A 23,271-nucleotide genomic window follows, 5' to 3' on the forward strand; every position below is an offset into this window, starting at 1 on the left:
TCTTTCTGTTCTTTGTTCTCTCTATCCGAGTATGGTTTGTTGGTAGAAACAGGGTACAATCTAGGAACTATACCTTGTTGTTTTGATTGGTGCGCTGCTTTGATATTGCACTAGTGCTGAAGGCCAGTGCCACCGTCGTCCGTGCTCAAGGCCTCGGAGATCTAGATCATCGGTCAATTGCCAAGCACGCAGACTTCATAGTGTACTCGTATCGGAAGTGGAGATTATTAACCTCTCTATACTGAAGATTGTATGTTGTACTACATAGAGAATGAATGTATATGGATAGTGTCAACCGTTGAATTTCTTGGATCAGATTGTCCAATCAAGTTGTTAGCCTTGGAATAGTAGAAACTCCTTCCCAGTAAAGCAATGGATATCCGCAAAAGAATAAACACCATTCAACGCCAACCTCGGAAAATCAAGAATTCCTCAAATTCGATGCCAGGGTGACAGATTTATTCTTCTTCCGATCTTCTTTCGTCCGCAAGCCACGACTCAGCCCACCGCCGAGACCACGCGCCAGAGATGCAAACGGCGACGAATCCTGCCACACATCCAGATCATGATCAAGTTGGCCAACGTCCTTGGGGCGCGGTTCCTCTTTTCGGGTCGGAGTCGACACAACAGGCTCAGATTGTCGACGATGAGAGTGTTTCGCCCGTACAAGGCTGTGCTGCGTGATGGGTGCGTACTTAAAACCAGGGGATGGCGGTTCCAACAAAGGCATGGGGACATCAACGGCAATATGCTCAGAGCATTGGCAGCCGCATCCTGTTGGACAGGTCGGAAGGAACTTGTTCCGGTCTGCGTGGTCGAATGGGCTGTCGAATTTGTCGGCCGGTCGAAGGAACCAGAGCCGATGGCAGTCGAAACAACTCACATGTCCGCAGCTCAGACAGGGGATCAGCATACCGCTGACCACCTCGCCGCAGATGACGCAAGGTAGTTTGGTTGGCAGTGGCTGCCGGGGCTTGCAGTTAGGGCATCGGCGGCCTGATGGTTTGCGCTGGTGCCGCTTGGAGGGGTATTCGGGGCTAGGGGTTCTTTATTGAAGATGGAGAGCTGCAACGCGTGGCCGCAGCTGGCGCAATGACGCTGGAAGTCAAGAGCTTGGGAGTCTGACTCCGGGTGTGGGTCTTTCAACGCGCTCTCTTTGGAGCTGGTGCTGTTCCAGTAATGGCTCGAGGTCAGGTCGTCCACTCGATCAGCCACAGCTCCAATCTTTATCACCTCGCTTTGTTGAACGGGGAGGTCCCAAATCGACAATAGATTGGCATAAGCGACGCGGTATGATCTATACAAAAGCTCCTCATCTTTGTCAAGAAAAGAGTCTTGCGCTGGTCCATCGCTTTCGAATGCACTTTGATTCTTGTATGTGACCTTAAATCTTGCGGGTGGTGTAGGTTCGGGTGCGTGATCGCTTTCAGTGTCGGATTGAGCTTGCGACTAGAGAGCAATGGAGGTCAGACAGAACAGACTTCGTGGCCATCTAGGACTAAGATTAGAGCTACTCACCACTTGTCCGGTTGCTACACCTGGGCTGTTTTGAGGAGTCGGCTTTTTCTTGTCCAACCTACTTGTCGGTGGTGACGCAGATGACGGTCCGAATGTAAATGAACGAGATAGGGAGGATGCCAACACCGATCCAAACCCAGATCCACTTCGTGTCTGGAATTGCTGGTCGGGCGATGCAGCCATGGAGACATTTTGGCTCGGAGTTTTTCGGTCAGCAGCAATGCCTCGCGGACGAGACATAAATGGAGGCGTAGTGCCTGTAGAATATGGGGAGTGGAATCGAGGCGCCAGATCTCACTTGACGAGCGTGCTGATGTCTGTGGTGCGGGCATAGCCTGGACCTCTTTGGGGACAGATGAAGCCGGCGTCGCAACTGGTGGCTTGGTTGGAATTGCTGACGAGACAGGGGAGAAATCCGATGGGAAATCATGTTTCCCCGGTGTCTTTTTGGCTTGCTGGCTCTCCAAATAACCCTCTTGATTGGCTTCCAGCAGTACACATGAGAGCATTGCCACCATTTGCACATCACCAATGCGCTCAAAGTGTTCGAAGAGAGCAGGGACAAGCCAATGACTGCCAAGTGGGTGGTCGCCCCAGCGAATAATGCTGCCCGTTAAGTCTCTATAAAGCCCATCTCTCCCCAGACTGCCAATTCTGCTGCCTTTTCTCTGTATACGCCTTTGCAACGGCCCTGACTCAGGCAAAGTGCCAGGGCTTTTCCGGACATGCAATATCAACTTGATCAGACCCCAGATTTGGGCCAATTCGTAGCAGCCAGCGTCAAGGGCAACAGCCGCGTTATGGGCACATACATCTGTTCCTTTGCCACAAATGCGATATTGACTCGCCAACTCCCGCTTGACTGGTAATATATCACTCAGGTCATGGATAGATACGATATTCTGGGGTGCCTCTGATTTCACTGTCGCTCCACCTCCAGTCGATCGCTGAGAATTATCTGTTGATCGGGGCCGGTGGATGCCATAGCTGCCGGCACTGCGCCATGTCTGAGGTGCTGGGAAACGTGTCGGTAGCCCAGAAAGAACGTCAGAGGAGCCTGAAGAGCTCGATGTGTCTGAGTACGAGTCGTCTGAATCGTCCGAGGCACCATCATCTGTGCTTGTTATCGTTCCCATTCCGCGTGGACCGGGTGAGTTGGTATGTAACCGGCCGAAGCCTTCAAAAACTTTATCGCCTCTAGACCAGCGAGTCATCTCTTTGAAGCCCATGTTCTCAAACAACTCGGCTGATTTATCCTTCTTTTGTTTCGGTGGGAAGAAGCATATGAGGCGGCCGTCATTTGCCCAAAGCGCCCCGCATGCTTTGGCCACAGGCACCATGACGTTGGCATTGACAGGGCGAAGTAGCTCAGAACTCATCCCCAGCTCTTGGCTCTGAGTCATGCCAACTTCATCCTCGTCGCTGGATTCACCTTCCAGTTCACCATTGATAGGGGGACTTGAGGGTATCACCAGTTTCGCCCAATATCCACGCGATGCTGTCCTCCAGGCTGCTTTCACCTAAAAGATAACGCACAGCACCTTCCAGGCACCCTCGATTTCGGGACATATAGGTTTCAGCAATTGTGCGCAGTTCAGCAGTAGTCTTCGCAGCCCACTCATCTGTGACGGCTGCGGTCTTTTGGAATGCAAAGGTCGGGATAGCAGTCTTGGGGTAGCTCATTGGAAACTTGATATCAACTTTCAAGAACAAGGAGGCCCCATCCGCACCCCAGGGCCCGTTGAGAGAGATGGAAATCTTTCTTTGTCGCACATCAACTGAATCAAATGCTACCTTAGTAAACTTTTCACCGACCTGGCTGATTTCATCCCCTAATGTCTCAATGTCCCAGCCGGAGATCTTCACACCGCGCATCCAAGCAATCGGATTTGTGTCGGCTCTTAAATTTGACCTCGGTTGCATGCCAACTCGATCAACATGGCCTCCCTTGATCCAACCCCGAGCGTGAGGAACAGTAATGGCGTTCATCCCAGTACCTGCTGCAGTATTTTGGTTCTGATGCCCAACAGAGGAAGCCACGTCGACGTCATCAAGATCCAAATCTGAATTCACATCACGGAAACTCCGATATACGGCACCAAGCCGTGTCACAGTTCGTGTCGAAATAAAGGACTTTCCCTTTTCGTACCCGACACGCGCCAGAATCTCAGGGTCAACTTTGTGCAGACGAAGCTCCCTGTCTGCTCCCCATGTAACAAGTTGATATTCGCGATGGTCAATTCCATCCGCTACCCCTCCGCGTGGTCTCCACAAGAACTCTTTGACTTGTCCCTTATGTCCAGGAAAAGTATGTACCAAAGGCAAGTCGTCCTCTGGATTTGAACCCTCTCCGGCTCGCCGGCTGTAAAGGTGAAGATCATTGTTGCCTCTCTGCGGCATTGCGAGCATACCCCATCCAAACGGTGTATTGCGTGCACGCCACACGGGGAATGGTGTGTGAATCTGCTTCTCTGGAACATCTGAATCGGTGGTGTAGTCCCAGAACTTGATAGTTCTATCTAAGGAACAAGTAACTAGAGCACCGCGCCGAACACGATTCCAGTCAACTCCATATATCTTGGTGTTGTGTGCTTCAATCGATTTGATTGGATATGCACCCATGCGGTCGTCCCAAATCCGAAGGAACCGGTCATGAGAGCTTGCAATGACATGAGGGTCTTGTCGATTCCATTTCACCTGGGTTGCACCAGTAAACCAATCCGAGAATGAGACGGCTGGTCGCGACGGAGCACGTAAATCCCAGCAGTGAACAAAGCTGTCCACGGAACAGGTCGCTAGGACATCTGGATGGAACGCCGAAAAATTTATATCCGTAATTGCTCGAGAATGGGCGTGAAGCACAATTTCGATGGAGTTCTGCCATGTCTTCATGGCCAAATTCCAGACCAACGCTTTCTGATTGGATGTACTGACAACCCACTGATCGCGTGCAGCGAATGGCGACCACTGGACATCAGCTACCTCCCATGGTGTGTGATGGGGGAGATATCGCGGCGGGGAATATGGCGAGTCCAGGTCGATGACATGTAGACCCTCTTTGGACGCTAAAACGACATCGCGTCCACAGGGGGATATTGACATAGAACCCACCGGTTGCTCTACATGAAAGGAGCTGTCTTCTTCAAACGTCGGGCTCTCCATAGCCGAGGTGAGAGGCCTCGGTTCCATGGAGCTAGACATGGTGACTGCGATTGCCGCTCTGTTTAATCTCCGGTGTTCGTCGGGCCGCGATCTTGCATGAACCGGGGAGTCAGAGGTCTAAACATGCATATAACGCAAGACCATATGTATTTGGGAATGATGTACTTGTTCCCATTTTCCACAATGGCATTTGCTATCCTTGTTTCATGGTTGGAGATGACTTATATCCTCCACTTGTCGCGAAGACCGCACATGTGGAGAGTTGGGTTGCGATAACACGATAAGGACAAGGGCGTGGCTGGTGCTGTGGCTGTCGTGGTGAGATTATGACATCACATGATCTCGTATACGGGACGCGAAATAACCCCGCCATGCAGGAGCCCCTCGGCCGGTTACGTCGAGATCGGGATCTGTTTTTTTAGTTGACTTGCGGTTTACTTTCCTCTGTTGACTTTTCCAATTACATCTTGTGGTTCCACGCAACGTTGAAAGTGTGCGAGTTTTTGAGTCTCCTTTGGCAACAGTCTCATCATCTGAAATTGCGAAACCAGGCCTACACGCGTGTCGATAAGCCAGTTCGCTATGGCTTTACCCAAGAGAATTATTAAGGAGACGGAACGTCTGATGGCAGAGCCGTAAGCAGATCATCTCGCCCAGGTAACTTGCATAGCAGCTAATATGTTGTGCTTGGGTTACAGTGTTCCAGGCATTAATGCTGTGCCCCATGACGATAACCTCCGCTATTTTGACGTCTCAATTCACGGACCTGCGCAATCTCCATATGAGGGTATGCTGGTGGTGATAAACCCTCGTGCCAATTGAAGTACTAATATTTCTTTTTCACAGGTGGTATCTTCCGACTTGAACTCTTCCTGCCAGACGACTATCCTATGACCCCACCCAAAATCCGCTTCCTGACCAAGATCTATCACCCCAACATCGATCGTCTGGGTCGCATCTGTTTGGATGTCTTGAAGAGTAAGACCCAATCAGATTCGTTCTCAAATTGTGGATATCTAACCATGTTTTCAGATAATTGGTCTCCCGCTCTCCAGATCCGTACGATTCTACTCTCGATTCAAGCACTACTTGGAGCCCCGAATCCCGATGATCCGCTCGCCAACGATGTTGCTCAGAGATGGAAGGACGATGAGCCTGCTGCGATCCAAACGGCAAAGGAGTGGACTCGGACACACGCTATGACCTAAGTCCGTTGGTGTTATGTGACCATGAAGTGCAGGACAACCTTTTCTATTTGCGATAGCAGGCATTGAATTCCAAGCGTTTGTTATTGGGCAACCTTGTTGCTTTGAGTAGGATTACATTCTCTGCTCCTTACATTACCCTTGTCTCAAGTTATTCTGGCTTTCTCTAGAAAGCGTTGCAGAGAGCCTAACCTCGTCCGGCGTGTTTAACTGACATCAGTCTTCTTAACAACACATCCGCCATCGCTATCATACATCTGATGTAGTCCAGCCACTTACAATCCCCGCAGTGCACGGTTGTGATCCTCACGTCGAGAATTGTATATATATGTCAACTTTCTCTGTTCCTAACTTCCCATTCTGATAGAACGGGCCGTTGAAGAAGAGATGTACTCCAACCTTGTAGGCGTAGGCTAAGTACACCTTGTATATGAGCATCATGCTTGAGCCGCGCTACGACTAAAAGCTTCCACCTGCATCTGCAGTCCAGATTCAAAGGAAATTCGACTTCATTTGACGGCCAGAGGTGGTTCGTTAGCGTGTTCCTTGTGGTCTACCATGGGCTTGGCGAAAAAAAAAGTGAAGTTCATGTCATTTGATGTACTTTGGCCACCTGCGCTCATATCAATATATAACTCGAAGCAGAGCCCGAGTAATAAAATTCAAGATATGCAACTATCCTGGTCAAAGCCCATAAACAATCGAAGTATTGGAAGAGAAAGACATATCATGTGACCTTATCGATAAGTCAACCCGGAAAGGGCAGAGGCGGTCACGTGTCGCACTTTAGCGAGCGCCCGCACCACAATTGGGTCAGTAGCATCACCGCGATCCACGATTTACGACAACCACTCAACGCCAACCGACCCCCGTCAGCGCATCTCCATCCGTCAAGATGCGTACTTACGACGACGCCTTCAGCGGCCAGAAGATCTACCCTGGCAAGGTGCGTTTGCAATTCCCGTCGTCGCTTTGGGAGGAATTTGTGTGCGAGGGAACAACGGCATCACGGATTCGACATTCACACTTCGATATTTCAATACCGTCACAATTGTCGCTCTCCGTCTTAGCCGAAATGCCGCACATTAATTTCGCCGACTTTTTATTGCTACTAGAAGCTAATCTTTGATGTTGAATGTTTTAGGGCAAGCTGTTCGTCCGTGGCGACAGCAAGATCTTCCGCTTCCAGCGTGGAAAGTCCGAGTCTCTTTTCCTTCAGCGCAAGAACCCCCGCCGCATCGCATGGACTGTTCTCTTCCGTCGCCAGCACCGCAAGGGTATCTCTGAGGTCGGTCGCCCTTCCCCTTGGATGATTGTTAGGTTGTGTGGAGGGACAAAAGGCCGAATCGAATGGTGACGCCCAAACCATGAGACGGAGCAAGAGGAGGGATTATCACGTCACCACCATGATTCGGATCAAATGATGGAAAATGCGACTACAGATTACTGACCGGGTTATCTTTTTGGATATATAGGAGGTCGCCAAGAAGCGCACCCGCCGTGTTGTCAAGAACCAGCGTGCCATCGTTGGTGCTTCCCTCGATGTGATCAAGGAGCGCCGCTCCCAGCGCCCCGAGGCCCGTGAGGCTGCTCGCAAGCAGGCCATCAAGGACGCCAAGGAGAAGAAGGCTGCTTCCGCCAGCGCCAAGAAGGCTGAGAAGGCCAAGATCGCCGCCTCCAAGGGCGGTGCCCAGCGCATCCAGAGCAAGCAGGGTGCTAAGGGCTCTGCTCCCAAGGTCGCCGCCAAGTCCCGCTAAATTTCTTTATGAGATAGTTGGGAATGGAGGTGTTCGGAACGGAGCAGCGCTGTGACGGTTGCGATATGATGGAACTTACGGGCACCGGAGCTGGAGTACTGTCTGTGAGGACTGGCCTTGGGCCTTGACCTTGTTTCTGGAAATACTTTATGCAATACAATTTCATGCAGAAAAATGGGAACAAAGGAATCAAAAAATGAATCCCCATGCGAGTATTAAAACTATGATCTCATCCAACCTCCAGCAATGGAACGTTTCTTGCTTTTTCCTCGAGATATCATATCTACCAGCCCTACTCATGAGTGGTTGGGTATGTATCTCTGTCGGATCTTGTCAACGAAGTAGTCCAGATCCGGCCTCCCGATCTACAATTGAATCTCATGTTTTGTTTTGTTCTGACCTGGCATTAGATAGATGAGAAATAGCCACTTTAGTACATAGCCTCTTTCTGGCATCTTTAGAGTGGCTGGAATTAATCTAGGATGTTAAACCGAACCTTTCCATTCTTTGTCTTCTTTGGTGGTCTTTCAGGCCTTCTTTTTTCGGATTTATTGTAGATATCTTTCAGATATATTTGAGCAGACGATGATCTTCCAAGTTGAATGCTATTGATATATAATTAGAATTGTCATGTTTCATGCACATCTATACTTAGACCATCTGGGTCTCCGTCTCCGCAAGCATTGGTTTCAACTCTCAAGAAATCAAAGACAATACAGACAACATCAATAGTGTTACAAGGTAAGACGAGGATCACCGCAATGGCAGAAGCACCGTCACTATGATAATGGTTGGTAGACCAAGCACTCCCCAGCCCTGGGACTTTCAGTGCGCAATTCAGTCGCCAGTAGTGGAGGGCAGGTTGAAAATGCTAGAAATGCCCCAATTGCTCCTTGCCATGTGCCGAGGGCCATACTAATCACGATGGATTAGTGTCATGTGCAGCTCCCGTTCTCTCAAATGCAACGATCGCGTGGTTCGCGTAAGTTCCTCTCGTGGACAACGGCGCTTCCCCGAAGTCTCGCCGGACTAACTGACCCAAATGATCCAAACGCCATATCAAAAAACCGGCCTCAACCGGATTTAACCAAAAATACATGGATTAAGAAACGCTCAGTAATAATGCGCCATCTCGAGGCCGGCTCGCTTGAAGCCACACTTGACGTAGAAACCCTCATTGACTTCGGAGCAGTCAAGAATGCTCTGTAAACGAGTCAGCAATGAACAGTGATACAGAGCTAGAACCTTAGACATAATGAATAGTTAAAAACACATACCTTGTAGCAGCCAACCTGCGCAGCAACATAATCCAAAGCCTGGATAATTCTCAAGCCCAGCTTCTTGCCCTGCTGGTTCTTCTCAACAGCAATGTCTTCAATGTGTCCGACCATACCGAGCGAATGAATGAACTTGCGCTCAACGATGAGACTGCCGGTTCCGACAACTCGGTCCGCACCATCACAGACCACGAGCATGTAGTACTCATCATTGCGCGAGGTGATCCAATCGTACCGTTGGTTCCACGCGTCCTCGGTGATATCGCCAACAGTTGTCAGCACGCGCAAAACGTCCAGGTAGCCGCGGTGGTAGTCCGAGCGGCGCATGGGCCGGATTGTGTAGTCTGTTGGCAGGAGGGAGAGCACTTCAGGGGAGATGAGGGTGGAGGGAAAGGGGGCCGTCGGAGACGGTCTCAATTGCGGCGTCCACTGGTGTGACGGTTGAGTTCATGATTGGCTTGACGGCTTCGGGAATTGTGGTGCTTGGAATGGCATGTGCGGTCATCTTTACTGTGAGACTCGGAGAGTGGGAGTGTTGAAGAGATTGAGGGTTGAGAGCGGGTTGTTTATCAGGGGCGGGGGGGGGGTCGCAAGGTAGATCGGCCTTGGGGTTGAGTAAGTTGGGTTTGTTTAGGCGGACTTTGATATGTAATTGAGGAGAGATACAAGAGTGTGTGAAAAAGAAAAAGAGGTTAAGATTTTGAGAAATAAGTAGTACTCCGTACTTGACTTTGAAAGGTTCAGGTACCCTGCATGTGAGACACCGCCACTAAGGGGGGGGTTTTCTATTAATACTCTACCACTAGTGGACTCTTGTTTTGTCTCTTTAGGTTTTCTCTTTTTTTTAGTATAATCTGCTTATTTCTGCTTTCAAAAATCTGAAGTCTACGAAAGTGTACATACTAATGTATTAAAGTGATCGCGGCAAGTCCTAGAGTTAGTTCTACGATCGGCTTTGCGATCGAAGATGCTATTTATAACTCGAAAAGAAGTTCGGATCTACATACAAAAAACTACCTAGGTATCTACCATCCCAACACAAGGTGATTAAACATATAATTCTTTCATTGTACACATGCTATTGGAAATGGTCTATAATATCACAGGACAGCATTGCTGTTCATTTACTTCAACTCCTTGGGAGCCAGCATCAGCTCGGGGCGGACATACTGGTCGAACTCTTCCGAGGTGAGGGCCTTGAGCTCCATAGCGCTCTCCTTCAGAGTAAGGTTCTTCTTGTGGGCATTCTTGGCCACCTTAGAGGCCATGTCATAACCAATGACAGGGTTCAGGCAAGTCACGAGCATCAGACTATCATACAGTTAGAATTTGCCATCAAAAGTAAGGGGGGGATTTAAGCGCATACCTCTCGTTGAGAAGGGAGTTAATCCGTCCCTCGTTAGCCTCCAGACCCTCCACCAGGTGGGAACGGAAGCTGTTCATGCCATCAGAGAGGATGCGCACGCTGTGGAGCAGGTTGGAGATCATCACGGGCTTGAAGACGTTAAGCTCGAACTGGCCGTTCATGCCACCGATGGTGGCAGCGACGTGGTTACCCATAACCTGGGAGCAGACCATAGTGAGGGACTCGCACTGGGTGGGGTTGACCTTTCCGGGCATGATAGAAGAGCCGGGCTCGTTCTCGGGCAGGCTCAGCTCGCCCAGGCCGCAGCGAGGGCCGGATCCCAGGTAGCGCACATCCTGGGCGATCTTGAAGAGGGAGGCAGCCAGGGTGTTGAGGGAGCCGGAGGCCTCGATGATGGAATCGTGGGCAGCCAGAACCTCGAACTTGTTGGGCGCGGTCTTGAACTCGGTGCCGGTCAGCTTGGTGATCTCAGCAGCGACAGCCTCGTCAAAGCCCTTGAAGGTGTTGAGACCAGTGCCGACAGCGGTACCACCCTGGGCCAAGTAGCGCAGGTGGGGAAGAGTGGCCTGGACACGCTCGATGTTACGGTCGAGCTGGGCGACGTAGCCAGAGAACTCCTGGCCAAGAGTAAGGGGAGTGGCATCCTGCAAGTGGGTGCGGCCGATCTTGATAATGTGCTCGAACTTGTCGACCTTCACCTGGAGGGCGTCGCGGAGGGCCTTGAGGGAAGGCAGAAGGGACTGCTCGATCTCGACAACGGCAGCGATGTGCATGACGGTGGGGAAGGAGTCGTTGGAGGAGGCGGACATGTTAACGTGGTCGTTGGGGTGGACTGGCTTCTTGGAGCCCATGGTGCCACCGAGGATCTCAATAGCACGGTTGGAGATAACCTCATTGGAGTTCATGTTGGACTGGGTTCCGGAACCGGTCTGCCAGACGACCAAAGGGAAGTGGTCCAGCAACTTACCCTCAGCGACCTCAGCGGCGGCCTGCTTGATAGCTTCACCAATCTTGGGGTCTTATGCAAGTCAATAAAACTGGCAACATCTGATTTCCGCAAGAGTCTCACATACCAAGACCGTACTTCATGTTCACTTCAGCAGCAGCACCCTTCAGGATACCGAAGGCCTTGATCACTGGGGCAGGCATGCGATCCTGAGGCTGGTTGATGTCGAAGTTGCCCAGGGAGCTGTATCCATCAGCGCCCTTGTTCTTTTGTCCATTGTAACGTATCGATTTGATGGGGGGCGTCTTACCGCTGGGTCTGCGCACCCCAGTACTTGTCTCCAGGGACCTATTGAGAAAACCATTAGCTCGGTGCGGCACCATTGCTGTGTCATTGTTAACTCACCTGGATCTCACCAAAGGCATCGCTCTCAGTACGAGCGTCAACAGACTAGATCACACACATCAGTTTGTCTGGAATTGTTTGTCTACCGCGCTTCGAAACTGCATACCATTCTGACGGTAGTTCCAAAGGCTCGCTTGTTGGAGAAAGTGTTCAAGGATTGAAGGCGGGGGAACTGAGCGAATTGACGGGTATTAGAGCTCAGAGACCGGGTAGCAAAGGGCGACAAAACGCTGCGAGCTGCGGGGGTGGCTCTGGCCGCATGTGTCAGGGTGGCCATAGAGCGCACCGCGGCTCGGGAGGAAGTTGGATTCATTGTATGACAATTGGGTCTGTAGCTGTACCAAATAAGGTATGCAAAGGCTCACACCAAGCTCCTGAAGCTTCTATGGGAAGTGAAATCGAGGATTGGTCTCCTTTAAAGAAAAGTCGCAAATTTGAACTCAGCTCGACTCTCCGAGTCCCCAGCCGAAATTTCCCGGTATCGGCAGGACGGAAGGGAGACGGCTTGTTCGGCAGTGAGGCTGGTAATATTCGGTAATACTCGGTATTATCTGGTTTAGTACTATGAAATTTATTTGTTTACGAGTTGAACTTATCCCTTGAAGCTGCCCAGGTGCCGTTTCATTGTTGCAATCACCTTCTCGTTGTATCGCTGACCTCCCTCCAAAATTCCATCGAGTACAGCAAACACATGCGGAGCACCTGCAATTCGGTCTACCTCTACAGATACCCCAGCATCTTGAAGCTTAGCTGCATACGCCTCTCCTTCATCGCGCAGCGGATCCAATTCCGCCGTAGACACCAACGCAGGGGCCAAGTTCTGGAAGTTCGGTGCGAGAATGGGCGATATCTTCCAATCCTAGTCAAATGAGCATCACAGTTGCAATTACTCCATGTCCGAACTCACCTTGTCAGACTCTGCTGGTCGTGGGACTCCTAGGAATTGTCGATGGAAATATGCCATGCGCGCTGCTGGTAGCGCTGGAGCAAACTCCATCTCCCGGTATGACTCGTAGGGACAACCCTCGCGGTCAAACTCGCCTTCGGGAGTGAAGACACGGTGCAAATCTGTCGCCGGCACGGTCAAGACTTGCAAGCGCAGAGGAATGTTTTCATCACGGCAGAGATGGCTGATGACGGCCGAAATCTGGCCTCCAGCTGACGCGCCGCCCACTGCAAACCTATCTGTGTCTAGGCTGAACTCAGTCGCTTTGTGGGAGCGGATCTAGACGTTACCTTGTCAGCACTTGGTTCCCATTCGAGGTCTTCGCCCGAGAGGTTCCTACCCAATTGAATGCAGTCCAACAATCATCCAGGGGAATAGGATATTTATTCTCGGGGGCCAGCCGGTAATCCACATCAAATGCGACAAGGTCCCCGTCAAGACCATGGACAACTCGCTTGCAGAAATCGTGGTCGTAGGCTAGTCCACCAAACACCCACCCACCACCATGGAAGTTGACATAGGCTGCTCTCCTCTTCGGCTGACCCTGATCGTCAAACTGGGGCGCCGGCTCAAATATTCGTACCGTTATTTCACCGCCATCGACAGGACATTTCTGCTCTGTGATGCGGAATATATCAGGGCCGGGAGCCCGGCCATAGGAAATGGTATAACGGGCAGGGTTCTTGCGGAATTCTTCAATCGGGATCTCGTGCGTATGTAGTCGCCCAGCATTAAACTTATTATAATATTCGACGTAGATTGGGTCATACCGAGGGAGCAGCTCCGAGGGGATGCTATTGTGAAGTGGCTGGACAATAGTTGGAACCCGAAACTTATGCAATTCAGAATTACCAGCAGCTACAGTTTGAGAGGCCATATTGGTAACCAAAAAAAGCACGCCGTCTGGGATATCGGATGGATCGTTTAAAGAACGAGGTACAGAAGAGGAGGGGGTTTAGAGCAGCCTATCGAAGTCCACGTAGTACAGATCGCGGGGTATTATTTAGATACATACATAAATGTACCAACTTCGGTCTATATTCCCTAGGCAGATATGCACTGGATGTCATCAGAATATTTGATATCACGGTACAAGCTGAGTGGTAGAATCCCTAGTCCAAGCGCCTTTACCCTCATCGGCTGCAGTCCAATATATGTCAAAGGACCAAACAGTGGCTCGAAGAAAGTCTGACAAGTTATGGCCAGCTCAAAATACCTCTCCTTTTAGTATGTTTGGTTTTGTTTCCTGTTGAAGTATATTTCCTATGTGTTCATCTTGAAATAACCGGATATAGATCAAAGCACACCATACAATGAAGGATTTAGTCGTGTCTAGGCTTTTGCACATTAGGGGAAAGCATTGAGGGTATATATCTATAAGGCTAGAAAGAATAATTGGGACTAGAAGGGAAAGATTCATAAAATGTCGTAGAAGAAATAAATAAGGATCGAACGTAGATGTATATCCCCGCCCACTATATATTACTGCGCGGCCGCCTCTTCCGACTATTTTCCAACAACACACCAGGAGCTATCATCAACCCCTCTTGAATGGAGTGCTACACAAGAAAATCTCACATTTATTCTCTTGAGAATACAGTGCGTTTATAATTTGTGTCAGCAGACCTCCGATGACATTCCATGCTGATGTTTAAAGTTTAGTCCTCCAAGATGAGGTCAATAACGTATCTTCAAAGGCCATTCATCAACTAGCACATGGTCAAAACAAGAAGGCTATTAACGGCTATCTCTTCCTTTGAATCAAACGAAGATGAAGGCATTGCAAGTTGCGTTCGTTGCAAGCACACCCGTGGACCCCGGAATCCGCTACTAAGCGGGACTTCCCGCGGGGCAAAAAGACAGCGATATCGGGTTGACTCAGCGGACGATTCCCAAAGTTTTGATCTTTACTTCCAAGGTTACTTATACTCGCCGCGGCCTCGCCACATTTTGCCTGAAATTGATCCTAGGAACCCCAATTGCAGCGTGTATACATCACAATGAGCAAAATCGACACCCGTCTTAATGTCTCCCCAGTGCCTCCGGATGAGATCTTCGCCCTGAACGGAGCCTACGCAGTCGATCCCCACCCGCAGAAAGTTAGCTTGGGCGTGGGTGTCTACCGGACAGATGATGGAAAGCCATGGCCCCTTCCCGTCGTGCAAAAGGCCGAGAAGGAGCTGGTGGTAGACGACGACCTCTTCCGCCATGAATACACTGCGATCGAGGGCGATGTGCCTTTCCTGAGGAATTGCGCGGGATCTGATGTTCGGATTCGAGGGCAAGCAGGGCGAAGAAGAGGCCAAGGCACGCATTGGTTCCGTGCAGACCGTCGCCGGCACCGGTGCCAACCATCTTGGCGCCCTGTTCCTTGCTCACCACATGAAGCCCCCCACCGTCTGGCTGTCCAACCCATCCTGGGCCAACCACCAGACCATTTGGGAGCTGGCCGGAGTGCCCCGCAAGACATACCCGTACTACCATGCTGCAACCCGGTCCTTCGACTTTGAGGGCATGATGTCCTCCCTCGAGTCCGAGGCGCAGGAGGGCGATGTTGTGCTGCTGCACGCCTGCGCGCACAACCCAACCGGCCTGGATCCCAACAAGGAGCAGTGGGTTGCCATCGCTGACCTTTGCGAGCGCAAGAAGCTCTTCCCCTTCTTTGACTCAGCCTACCAGGGCTTCGCCTCGGGCTCTGTTGAGGAGGACGCTTGGGCCGTCCGCTACTTCTTCAACAACAAGCCGGACATGGAGATGTGTGTGGCACAGAGCTTCTCCAAGAACTTCGGCCTGTACGGCCAGCGCGTTGGTGCGTTCCACTACTGTACCAACCGCGCCTCAACCACCCTGCGCGACATCGTTGTGAACAACCTATGCCACCTGATCCGTGGCGAGTTCTCCATGGGCCCGCGTGTTGGCTGCAGCATCGTTAAGAAGGTTCTTACCAGCGAGGAGCTTACTGCCGACTGGCACCAGGACTTGCAGGTCATGAGCTCGCGCATCAAGACCATGCGTAAGGCTCTGTACAATGAGTTGGTCCGTCTGCAGACTCCGGGCACTTGGGAGCACATCATCCAGCAGGTAAGCGATCTGGATTTTGCTATACATGTAGCTTGCTCTGTACTAATTCTTTTCTTAGAATGGCATGTTCTCTTACACTGGCCTTACCCCCAAGCAAGTCTACGCCTTGAAGGACAAATACCACATTTACCTGCTTAAGTCAGGCCGAGCATCTATCAGCGGCTGTAATGACCCCCAATCACAGATACTCATAAACACAAGCTGACATTGCGCACAGTGAGCCAAAAAAACGTCGCCTACGTCGCACAGGCGATTGACGATGTCATTCGCAACGAGAACTAAATTTCGAATGAGTCCGAACTGGATTAGTTTTGAATTTTCATTTTGTTTAGTCTGCCTCGATATGCATTCTAGTCTCTCAAAAGGAGCTGAGTTTTTTTTTTCCGGTTGACTACTGACTTCAAATGTTTGCATCTGGCGGGCCCATCTGATTTACGACGTTTCATGAGATAGAATTCCAATTTAGAGAACCATAGCCACACGTGCAGTTTGTCGTTCTTACCTACAATGTAATCATCTGGTTTCCAACATATATCTAGGTAAACCGGATCAAAGTCAATGAGCAAGGCTGCATTAGGAAAATTGCGTACTGTACATATAACAGTAAACAGAACATGAGAAAGGAAAAAGATGAATCAAAGTCGGAGCACGTTCGTAAGAGTCCTATGGTTTGTCCGCTTAAGTGAAGAGACACGCCACTAACCACAACATGGTAAAACTGTACTGATAAAGTCGTAGACGCTGGTCGACAATGGGGACAAAAGCAGGGTAAGGATGTCAAGTGATTGACCACGAAGCAAGGGCAGAGCAGAATATGTCATCAGAGGGCCATTCAGAGAGGCACTTCGTTGAAGTCACCCTCACCCTCTTTGCCTTTGCCCTTTGGGCCTCCGAGGTTTGTCGACTCGGAGTCATCCTCGGGTCTGTTCTGTGGAAGGGTTTGCTCTTTCTCTGTATCTCCATTGCTCTCCTCTGCAGCTTCGGCTTCAGGCTCCTCGTTCTTCGCCTCCGGAGAAGGTGCCGCTTCTGCCTCACCGTTCTGCACAGGCTCATTTGTATCTTCGGATTCATCTTTGGGCGGGGGCGGAGGAGGTGGGAGGTCATCTGACCCATCTTGTGATCCAACCTCTTGTGCCTGGGTCTGGGTCTGGGGTTGGCTACTCGTCTCACCCCCAGGGAATGGAGTCAGAGGAGGCTCCTCGGGCACCTGCTCTTGCGCAGGGCTCCGTTGGGGCTGAGTGCTGAGTCTTCCCTGGTTGGCGCTTGTCGCAGTTGAAAGAGTAGAAGTAGTACGCTGGTGGGACGAGCCGTGGATCACGCCGAGTTGACGGGCCTTGGGGTCTGCGTTGAGATAGTAGCCACGCACGCCGGCAATGGTCCCCTCTGTTTCGCAAGCATCCACCCACTCCGGCACCACAACAGGGATGTTCATCTCCACAGCCTTCTCCCACTGCGCACCACGTCCTTCCGTGCAGACGAAGTGAGTAGTGTCGATACGGACCGAGTCGATCATCTTGCCTCCAATGCGGTCCAATGCAGCACCGAGTGCCTCTTTCTGCTGTGGATCGAGAATGCCCGTTGTGACGGTGATGCCAGACAGATCGGTCATCTTGTGTGTGCGACACGTCAGCTTCTCCGACTGGTAGGTGCCTGCCGTAGTCCGCAGAACCAGATGGAATGAGTACTCGGAGTGAATGGCCAGACCGCTGATTTTTGTGCTGCGAGTCTCGAGCGGGCGTGGTATGGAGCCGGCCTTTGAGCCATTGCGGTAGAGGGATAGCGATTTCAGGGATGCAGTGGCTAGGTCGATTGGGTCCCACTCGAGAACGAGCGAGGTCTGGGTTGCATTTCGCAGGCGCAGAACGGGTGGCGACGGGGCCTTGACACCGTAGGTATTTAAAATCCGCTTCTGGAGGGATTGGAAGGCAGATGCGCTCGCTGCTTCGGCGGCATGGTTGCGCGAAACGGTGATATCGACAATGCTGCCTGAGCTAATGTTGTTCGGAAGGAGGACTGAGGGGAATTCAATCTGCGCGAAAAATTGTCAGTAAAGCATACTTGTTTGCTATTGACGTTCTGCAGAAATGCAGGTCGTCGATGTCTGGAGAGTAGGGAGCAGGCGACCAGGGGTTTGAGCTTACGAGTCGATTGTCTTGGGTGAGGAGCACGGCGACACCCGCGTCAACCTTGCCAACTGTCAAGGAAACCAACATAGCGAGGATGAAAGAGGGGAAGTTTAGGATAAGTGGTGGTGGTTGTCAAGTGAGTCTTTAGACCCTCGGGTCGTTGATTCCGCCAGATCGGCATTTAGCGAGTTATCGGGAAGCTAAGATACTCGCGCTTCTATATTTACTTCTGTAACCCAGAGCCAACAATAAATCATTTCCAAAACTGGAGGGTATAATGAACAGAAGGAATAAGAGTTGAGATAATTTGAATCTCAGATGCAAACCAATTTCCCCCAAACGCCATAATCGCAAGGTCTCCCAGATAATGCACAGCAACAGTCCATCAGTCGACTGCTAGTATTATACAAAATGTTATGGTAATGGTAATATACATTGAATCTCACCGGGTCGCGTGATGTTCATGACTTGCCCGCGATTCGCCTTTCGAGTGTGGCTCATCGACAATAGGTCATTTCCGTGCTGATTCATGATCCAGAAGCAAGGATATTAGATGATGTACATCCTTCTGGACCACCTCGAAGTCCTGTGTCACACATGGCGGCTGAATGTAGATGTCCATGGTTCCTGACAATTTTTTGCTCCGCGAAGGGGACTCAGAAATGAGCGGTTTCCCCAGCTTATCCAATCCTTGCTGCCTCAAAGCCTGCTCAACAGCAATTCGCACTCTGCGCGCGCACCAGGAGCGAACCACCCGCTTGCTTTGCTGGAGTTGTGTCACCGAAACCCGCCACCATAATGTGTTTCTTTCACGATGTCCACAGAGATCGACAATTTTGGGCCGGAGCGGATGGGTAGGGGAATTCAGGTAGCGTGCGGCAACTGGAGGGGTGTTGCATTTCGGCCAATACCGAAGCACCAAGCTTTTTGTAGACGTGATAAATTTCACTGCCATGGTAAAAGAGGTCTATCGGTGGTCGTAAGGGTATGCTGGTTTGGGCGGCGAAATATAAGGAGGGTCGTAGGACATTGATATCATGTCGGGTTTTGAACACCACGATGTTTATTAAACAGAGCCGGAGCCGGTGAAGGTTTACGAACACCTCAAAGGGGCAATTGGAGGCTCAGAACAGAGGTCCAAAGAGATATCATCGAGTCACCAAGGAGAGTATAACAGATTATTGTGAATGTACTCGGGAGGCGCTGAATCTTCGGAGATTGTGTCGATAAAGCAGTCGCGTGCTTATTTGTTAGGACACGCCACACAGAGGGCAAGACAGCTGTAATTGAAATGAATCCTCAGGCTCTTGTCAGACCTGACAATACCTTGTATCGCAAGGCCTCAGATTCTTCCTCAGAAATGCCCTTGCAAACTTCCAAGCTTGGCATCCATGGATTGTGTCTTTCTCGCCTCATCTTTTTCTGCCAATCAAACCAGGCGGTCAAATTTTACCCCGAAACCAGGCATCAAGGCAGAAATCTGCCGTAAGCGGGGGCGAAATCGCTGTGACGCCACTGGGCAGCGAGTGCCTGATTATATAATAAGAAAGATTTGAATATCAGTGCGCAGAACCCCCACCTCCTTCTTTCTTCAACTCTCACTTCCCTAATCAACTTTCGATTAGGCCTCTTCAGATCTTCGTTGATCTAAGGAAAAAATCTACACCAGAGAGACTTGACCTAGGTGAAAAGGTCACAACAACCGTCATGCCCAAGAACAAGGGAAAGGTAAGCTTGCAAAATATCCCCCCTCCTGGCGATAATTTCCTCGCCACATCCACCGTCGCCCGCTCAAGGGTAGCCACCTACCCCTCGAGCTGGTGACTTTTTTGGACTCGTGGAAGATTTTTTTTTTTTTCGAAAGCGATATTACTGTATGTGACATATTCTGACAATCAAATATAGGGCGGTAAGAACCGTCGTCGCGGCAAGAACGAGAACGACAATGAGAAGCGTGAACTTGTCTTCAAGGAGGAGGGCCAGGAGTACGCTCAGGTCGTGAAGATGCTGGGCAACGGTCGTCTAGAGGCACTCTGCTTCGATGGCGAGAAGCGTCTGGCCCACATCCGTGGCAAGCTCCGCAAGAAGGTCTGGATCAACCAGGGTGATATCATTCTTCTCTCGCTCCGTGACTACCAGGACGAGAAAGGTGATGTTATCATGAAGTACACCGCCGATGAGGCCCGTTCTCTGAAGGCCTACGGCGAGCTGCCCGAGCACGCTAAGATCAACGAGACCGATACCTATGGCGGTGAAGGCTTGGACGACAACGTCGAGTTCGACGAGGATCGCGAAAGCGAAGACGAGAAGGAGATCGATGTCGACGAGCTCTAAGCTCATCCCCTGCTACTCCCAGAGTTCGATGCTCTGCCCTGCAAGAATACCCTGGATACATCCCCCTCGGTATTCTCCATGTTCGCCAAATCCCTCTCCTCCTACTCGCCACCTTTGGCACAGTGCCGTCGCTCATCTGCTCCGAAAAATGCCTTTGACTACTTGCCACGCGAGGCACTTTGGACATCCGATTCCCTCTATACATTCGTTTGAATGGGACCGAGAGCATCACTCGCCTCCCCAGCCTACGGCGCTGCTCCTCAACTCGGCTTGCATGAGGATAAGGACACCCCTCCATTCTGGCGCTACTGCGACAACTTTTACGGGCCTAAAGCCATCGAACAGAGGACCCTCGGTGTTTGTCCATTGGCGATCTTGGATTCTCCAAGGTGGATCGATCCTCGATACCATTTTCGTCCTTTTTGCAAATATCTTGGGATCATGACAGAGACTAAAATGATTGCTATGCACACATCATGGACCTGTGTGCTTGTTTTCCTGCATTGCATTGCATGCGGTGTGTTTACTCTGCTCAGCCTCGACTTGCTTTTCTTTTCGTTCTTTTATGATAGAGTCATGAAATGGGCCACGAGAATTGAAAATATCATTTTTAGAAGACATATTTTCTTTTGTAGACCAATTCAAAGAAGTAATCAGACAAATGAACCTTGGGAAGTGAATATCGTAACCAAGCCCCAGCCATCTGCGCAATTTCAGCCCATGTTGTTGTGTACAAGTCAGGTATATCTTGGATGTGTTCACGTACAATTCAATCTAATTACTATGTATTCTAGTATTCATGTCTTTCTGCTGAAATATCAATCAGATCAAGAATCCAAACTACCCTTCCCCTTAGTCGATCCCTCTACACACTGCCCATCTCCAAACATAGCCTTCGCCGCAGCCTGCCAAACGGTCTCCCTTTCCAAATAATTATCCAGCGTATAGAACAGGCGACATTCAGCAGCTTCATAAACAAACTGTAGCGGTGTTTGGTCATCCTCCGGGTCATACTCATTCCGCAAATTCAGGTTGCCACTCCACTGAAGCGACGCTGTTGTGCTCGGGCTGGACTCATTAAATGCCTTCCACTCGGCAGATGTCAGTAGTGGCGCTCCACTGTTGGTCGAGTCTCTAATCAGACCGTTCGCTTGCTCGATATACCCATTGATGTAGTTGATCCCAAGAGACTGGCCGCCCTTGACGCCACCGACGCCCTGCATGGGCGCCTTTTGTGGACGGCCGCCGAAGGTGATAGTGCGGACACCCTGGCGTTTCATCAGCTTGACGAAAAACGCGCAAGTAGAGACACAGTCGCCGTCTGTGATCTGTAATTGGAGCTCGCGTTAGTTTGCTTTTCTCTTTTCCGTATCCTTTCCTGGGACAAACACTTACAATAGCGATGTTATCTGCCGAGAAGGGTGATTTGCTTGGGTTCAACGGAACTGGGCCATAGCCGTTGATGGGGAAGTTCTTTGATGAGGTGGAGGTGTAGTTGAAGTTGGCTAGGAGGCTAGAAGCAGAGCTCCCAAGAATTTCATGCGGCCCATAGAGATCTTCCCACGAGCTGAAGCCGGTTCTCTGGTCAGGCCGAACCATCTGCCGGTATGCAAAAACATTGCTTGTGTCCGTGCTGTTGTCACGCGAGTATGCCTTAGTGAGATATTTGGCTGCATCGTGTGCTCGGAACCGCGTGGCTGTGTATGGGGCAGCGTTGGGGAAGAAGATACGAGACAGGTCGATGCCAATAGACATATATCCACCGGGGTTGGATGAGAGGTCAATCAGGACGTTCTTTTTCCCAGATTCGGTGCTGTTTTGCAAGAAGTCAATCGCAATCTTAGAGACCTCTGATGCGCTGGATGAGAACGTGGGCAGAAAGATGATTGCTGTGTCCTCTAGCCCTGATAATTTGGAGTAATATCCAGCAATCGAATTAGCTGAGCTGCGCCAGGTAGTGCTGGGGAGTCCCTTCATCTCAGAGGAGGCTTCTTCAGCGCCAGATGGGCTGCTCGAAGCTGTAGACAAGTCTCGGGGAAGGCACGCTATATCGTAGAGGCGCGTGCCGTTTCCATAAGAAAAGAACTTTTCGCTCGGTGTAGCCGTTTTCTGAATAGTCTTCTCGGTGCCATTGCCAAACTTGAGGGACAGCTGAGCGCCATCAGTCCAGTCTCCAATGGAAGCCCAGATTCCATTCACACCAGTAGGAGTGTTCGTGACACTGCGGGCTGGCGCAGGGAATACTCGATTGTACCTGTGACAGTTAGTGTGATTTAATACTGTAGTTACAGAAGGATACCCACTGTGCATCACGATCCTGGAGGTTCTGATCACTGGCATATGATTCAAGGTATGTAGCCGCGTTAGTGCCGTTGATGGACACCAGAGGCGAGACGGCGTCTGGGTCGACCTTCTGCAGTTTTGCATCACCTGGCATGTTAGTTTGAGGTTTTGATACAGATATCGAGCCGAGCATACCTAGAGCGTACACTTGAGGAAGCGCGAGCCCGTCTGTTGAGATTGACACCAGGGGCATATCGATTTGATATGTGAAGATTGACTGCGAGCATAGCTGGAAGGCCAAGTGACCATCATGGGCTGTTTTGATAAGGCGGTTAATTTCTAAGTCCATCTCAAATTGGCTGGTATAGCTGTTGCTCTTGGCCTTGCCCATTATTGTATCGATTTCCTTCATGATATCGGTGGAGGGCATTGTATACCCAGATGGCGGATCTAACAATATAAGTTAGCCAGGTTAAAAAGTTCTCGTTCAAATCGGTATCACTTACCCTTCAAAATATCGATAGTTGACTGGAACTCGAGGATCTTGCGAACATGAATCAGGAAATCAACGGCACGGTCCGAGTCAAAGGGCATAGATAACAGACACTGATGTGCCATCTCATGAGGCACAATGGCATTTGCTGCGACAGTTAGCCATCAGCTAATTCACGATTCTAAGTCCATGACATACTCTGGTCTTTATTGGCATCTTCCACCAACTTGCTAACCTGAGCACATGGCTCAACATCGCGTATACTCCCGGCAGCACCAACAACAGCCGCCAAAGCGACCGGAGTCAACACAGTCTTGAGATGCATGGTGATAAGTTGGAGATGTCAGGGGCCTGCCATAATAATTCTGACCT

At 50.5% G+C, this 23,271-nt stretch overlaps 11 protein-coding genes across 11 annotated transcripts; 4 read left to right on the top strand and 7 right to left on the bottom strand.

Annotated features, from left to right (window-relative positions):
- Positions 1 to 421: 421 nt before the first annotated feature.
- On the bottom strand, positions 422 to 4,719 carry N7519_010333 (Mtc5p; the record flags this gene model as incomplete). The annotated part of the gene is made up of 5 exons (XM_057297106.1): positions 422 to 878; positions 923 to 1,449; positions 1,519 to 1,775; positions 1,817 to 2,976; positions 3,071 to 4,719. 5 exons carry the CDS (start codon positions 4,717 to 4,719, stop codon positions 422 to 424), a joined length of 4,050 nt encoding a protein of 1,349 aa, XP_057144988.1.
- Positions 4,720 to 5,235: 516 nt separating this feature from the next.
- On the top strand, positions 5,236 to 5,888 carry N7519_010334 (E2 ubiquitin-conjugating protein UBC13; the record flags this gene model as incomplete). The annotated part of the gene is made up of 4 exons (XM_057297107.1): positions 5,236 to 5,315; positions 5,379 to 5,467; positions 5,527 to 5,658; positions 5,713 to 5,888. Exons 1-4 carry the CDS (start codon positions 5,263 to 5,265, stop codon positions 5,886 to 5,888), a joined length of 450 nt encoding a protein of 149 aa, XP_057144989.1. The 5' UTR covers positions 5,236 to 5,262.
- An 892-nt stretch (positions 5,889 to 6,780) lies between these two features.
- Positions 6,781 to 7,642, top strand: N7519_010335 (60S ribosomal protein eL24; the record flags this gene model as incomplete). The annotated part of the gene is made up of 3 exons (XM_057297108.1): positions 6,781 to 6,831; positions 7,030 to 7,173; positions 7,361 to 7,642. 3 exons carry the CDS (start codon positions 6,781 to 6,783, stop codon positions 7,640 to 7,642), a joined length of 477 nt encoding a protein of 158 aa, XP_057144990.1.
- Positions 7,643 to 8,739: 1,097 nt separating this feature from the next.
- On the bottom strand, positions 8,740 to 9,424 carry gup1 (glucosamine 6-phosphate N-acetyltransferase; the record flags this gene model as incomplete). Its single annotated transcript, XM_057297109.1, is given in 3 exon segments — positions 8,740 to 8,845; positions 8,920 to 9,348; positions 9,359 to 9,424. The coding sequence occupies 3 exon segments, from the start codon at positions 9,422 to 9,424 to the stop codon at positions 8,756 to 8,758; spliced, it is 585 nt and encodes a 194-aa protein (XP_057144991.1). The 3' UTR covers positions 8,740 to 8,755.
- A 619-nt stretch (positions 9,425 to 10,043) lies between these two features.
- On the bottom strand, positions 10,044 to 11,957 carry N7519_010337 (class II fumarate hydratase; the record flags this gene model as incomplete). Its single annotated transcript, XM_057297110.1, has 6 exons — positions 11,743 to 11,957; positions 11,637 to 11,681; positions 11,542 to 11,579; positions 11,359 to 11,474; positions 10,286 to 11,303; positions 10,044 to 10,230 (listed from the first exon to the last, which is right to left on the bottom strand). The coding sequence occupies exons 1-6, from the start codon at positions 11,947 to 11,949 to the stop codon at positions 10,044 to 10,046; spliced, it is 1,611 nt and encodes a 536-aa protein (XP_057144992.1). The 5' UTR covers positions 11,950 to 11,957.
- A 271-nt stretch (positions 11,958 to 12,228) lies between these two features.
- On the bottom strand, positions 12,229 to 13,459 carry N7519_010338 (alpha/beta hydrolase; the record flags this gene model as incomplete). Its single annotated transcript, XM_057297111.1, has 3 exons — positions 12,229 to 12,495; positions 12,544 to 12,861; positions 12,923 to 13,459. 3 exons carry the CDS (start codon positions 13,457 to 13,459, stop codon positions 12,229 to 12,231), a joined length of 1,122 nt encoding a protein of 373 aa, XP_057144993.1.
- Positions 13,460 to 14,582: 1,123 nt separating this feature from the next.
- On the top strand, positions 14,583 to 15,945 carry N7519_010339 (putative aspartate transaminase; the record flags this gene model as incomplete). Its single annotated transcript, XM_057297112.1, is given in 4 exon segments — positions 14,583 to 14,849; positions 14,863 to 15,663; positions 15,722 to 15,827; positions 15,881 to 15,945. The coding sequence occupies 4 exon segments, from the start codon at positions 14,583 to 14,585 to the stop codon at positions 15,943 to 15,945; spliced, it is 1,239 nt and encodes a 412-aa protein (XP_057144994.1).
- A 550-nt stretch (positions 15,946 to 16,495) lies between these two features.
- On the bottom strand, positions 16,496 to 17,889 carry N7519_010340 (putative chitin biosynthesis protein (Chs5); the record flags this gene model as incomplete). Its single annotated transcript, XM_057297113.1, has 2 exons — positions 17,805 to 17,889; positions 16,496 to 17,692 (listed from the first exon to the last, which is right to left on the bottom strand). The coding sequence occupies exons 1-2, from the start codon at positions 17,874 to 17,876 to the stop codon at positions 16,496 to 16,498; spliced, it is 1,269 nt and encodes a 422-aa protein (XP_057144995.1). The 5' UTR covers positions 17,877 to 17,889.
- A 411-nt stretch (positions 17,890 to 18,300) lies between these two features.
- Positions 18,301 to 18,744, bottom strand: N7519_010341 (uncharacterized protein; the record flags this gene model as incomplete). The annotated part of the gene is made up of 1 exon (XM_057297114.1): positions 18,301 to 18,744. One exon carries the CDS (start codon positions 18,742 to 18,744, stop codon positions 18,301 to 18,303), a length of 444 nt encoding a protein of 147 aa, XP_057144996.1.
- Positions 18,745 to 19,496: 752 nt separating this feature from the next.
- On the top strand, positions 19,497 to 20,123 carry N7519_010342 (translation initiation complex factor eIF1A; the record flags this gene model as incomplete). The annotated part of the gene is made up of 2 exons (XM_057297115.1): positions 19,497 to 19,517; positions 19,695 to 20,123. The coding sequence occupies 2 exons, from the start codon at positions 19,497 to 19,499 to the stop codon at positions 20,121 to 20,123; spliced, it is 450 nt and encodes a 149-aa protein (XP_057144997.1).
- Positions 20,124 to 20,950: 827 nt separating this feature from the next.
- Positions 20,951 to 23,224, bottom strand: N7519_010343 (uncharacterized protein; the record flags this gene model as incomplete). Its single annotated transcript, XM_057297116.1, has 6 exons — positions 20,951 to 21,451; positions 21,519 to 22,377; positions 22,427 to 22,553; positions 22,602 to 22,856; positions 22,913 to 23,047; positions 23,098 to 23,224. 6 exons carry the CDS (start codon positions 23,222 to 23,224, stop codon positions 20,951 to 20,953), a joined length of 2,004 nt encoding a protein of 667 aa, XP_057144998.1.
- Between the last annotated feature and the right edge of the window lie 47 nt (positions 23,225 to 23,271).

This window comes from Penicillium mononematosum (assembly GCF_028829835.1).
Source record: "Penicillium mononematosum strain IBT 11891 chromosome Unknown utg000005l:1.0-9366267.0:1.0-9372171.0, whole genome shotgun sequence".
In the NCBI taxonomy this organism is placed as follows: domain Eukaryota; kingdom Fungi; phylum Ascomycota; class Eurotiomycetes; order Eurotiales; family Aspergillaceae; genus Penicillium; species Penicillium mononematosum.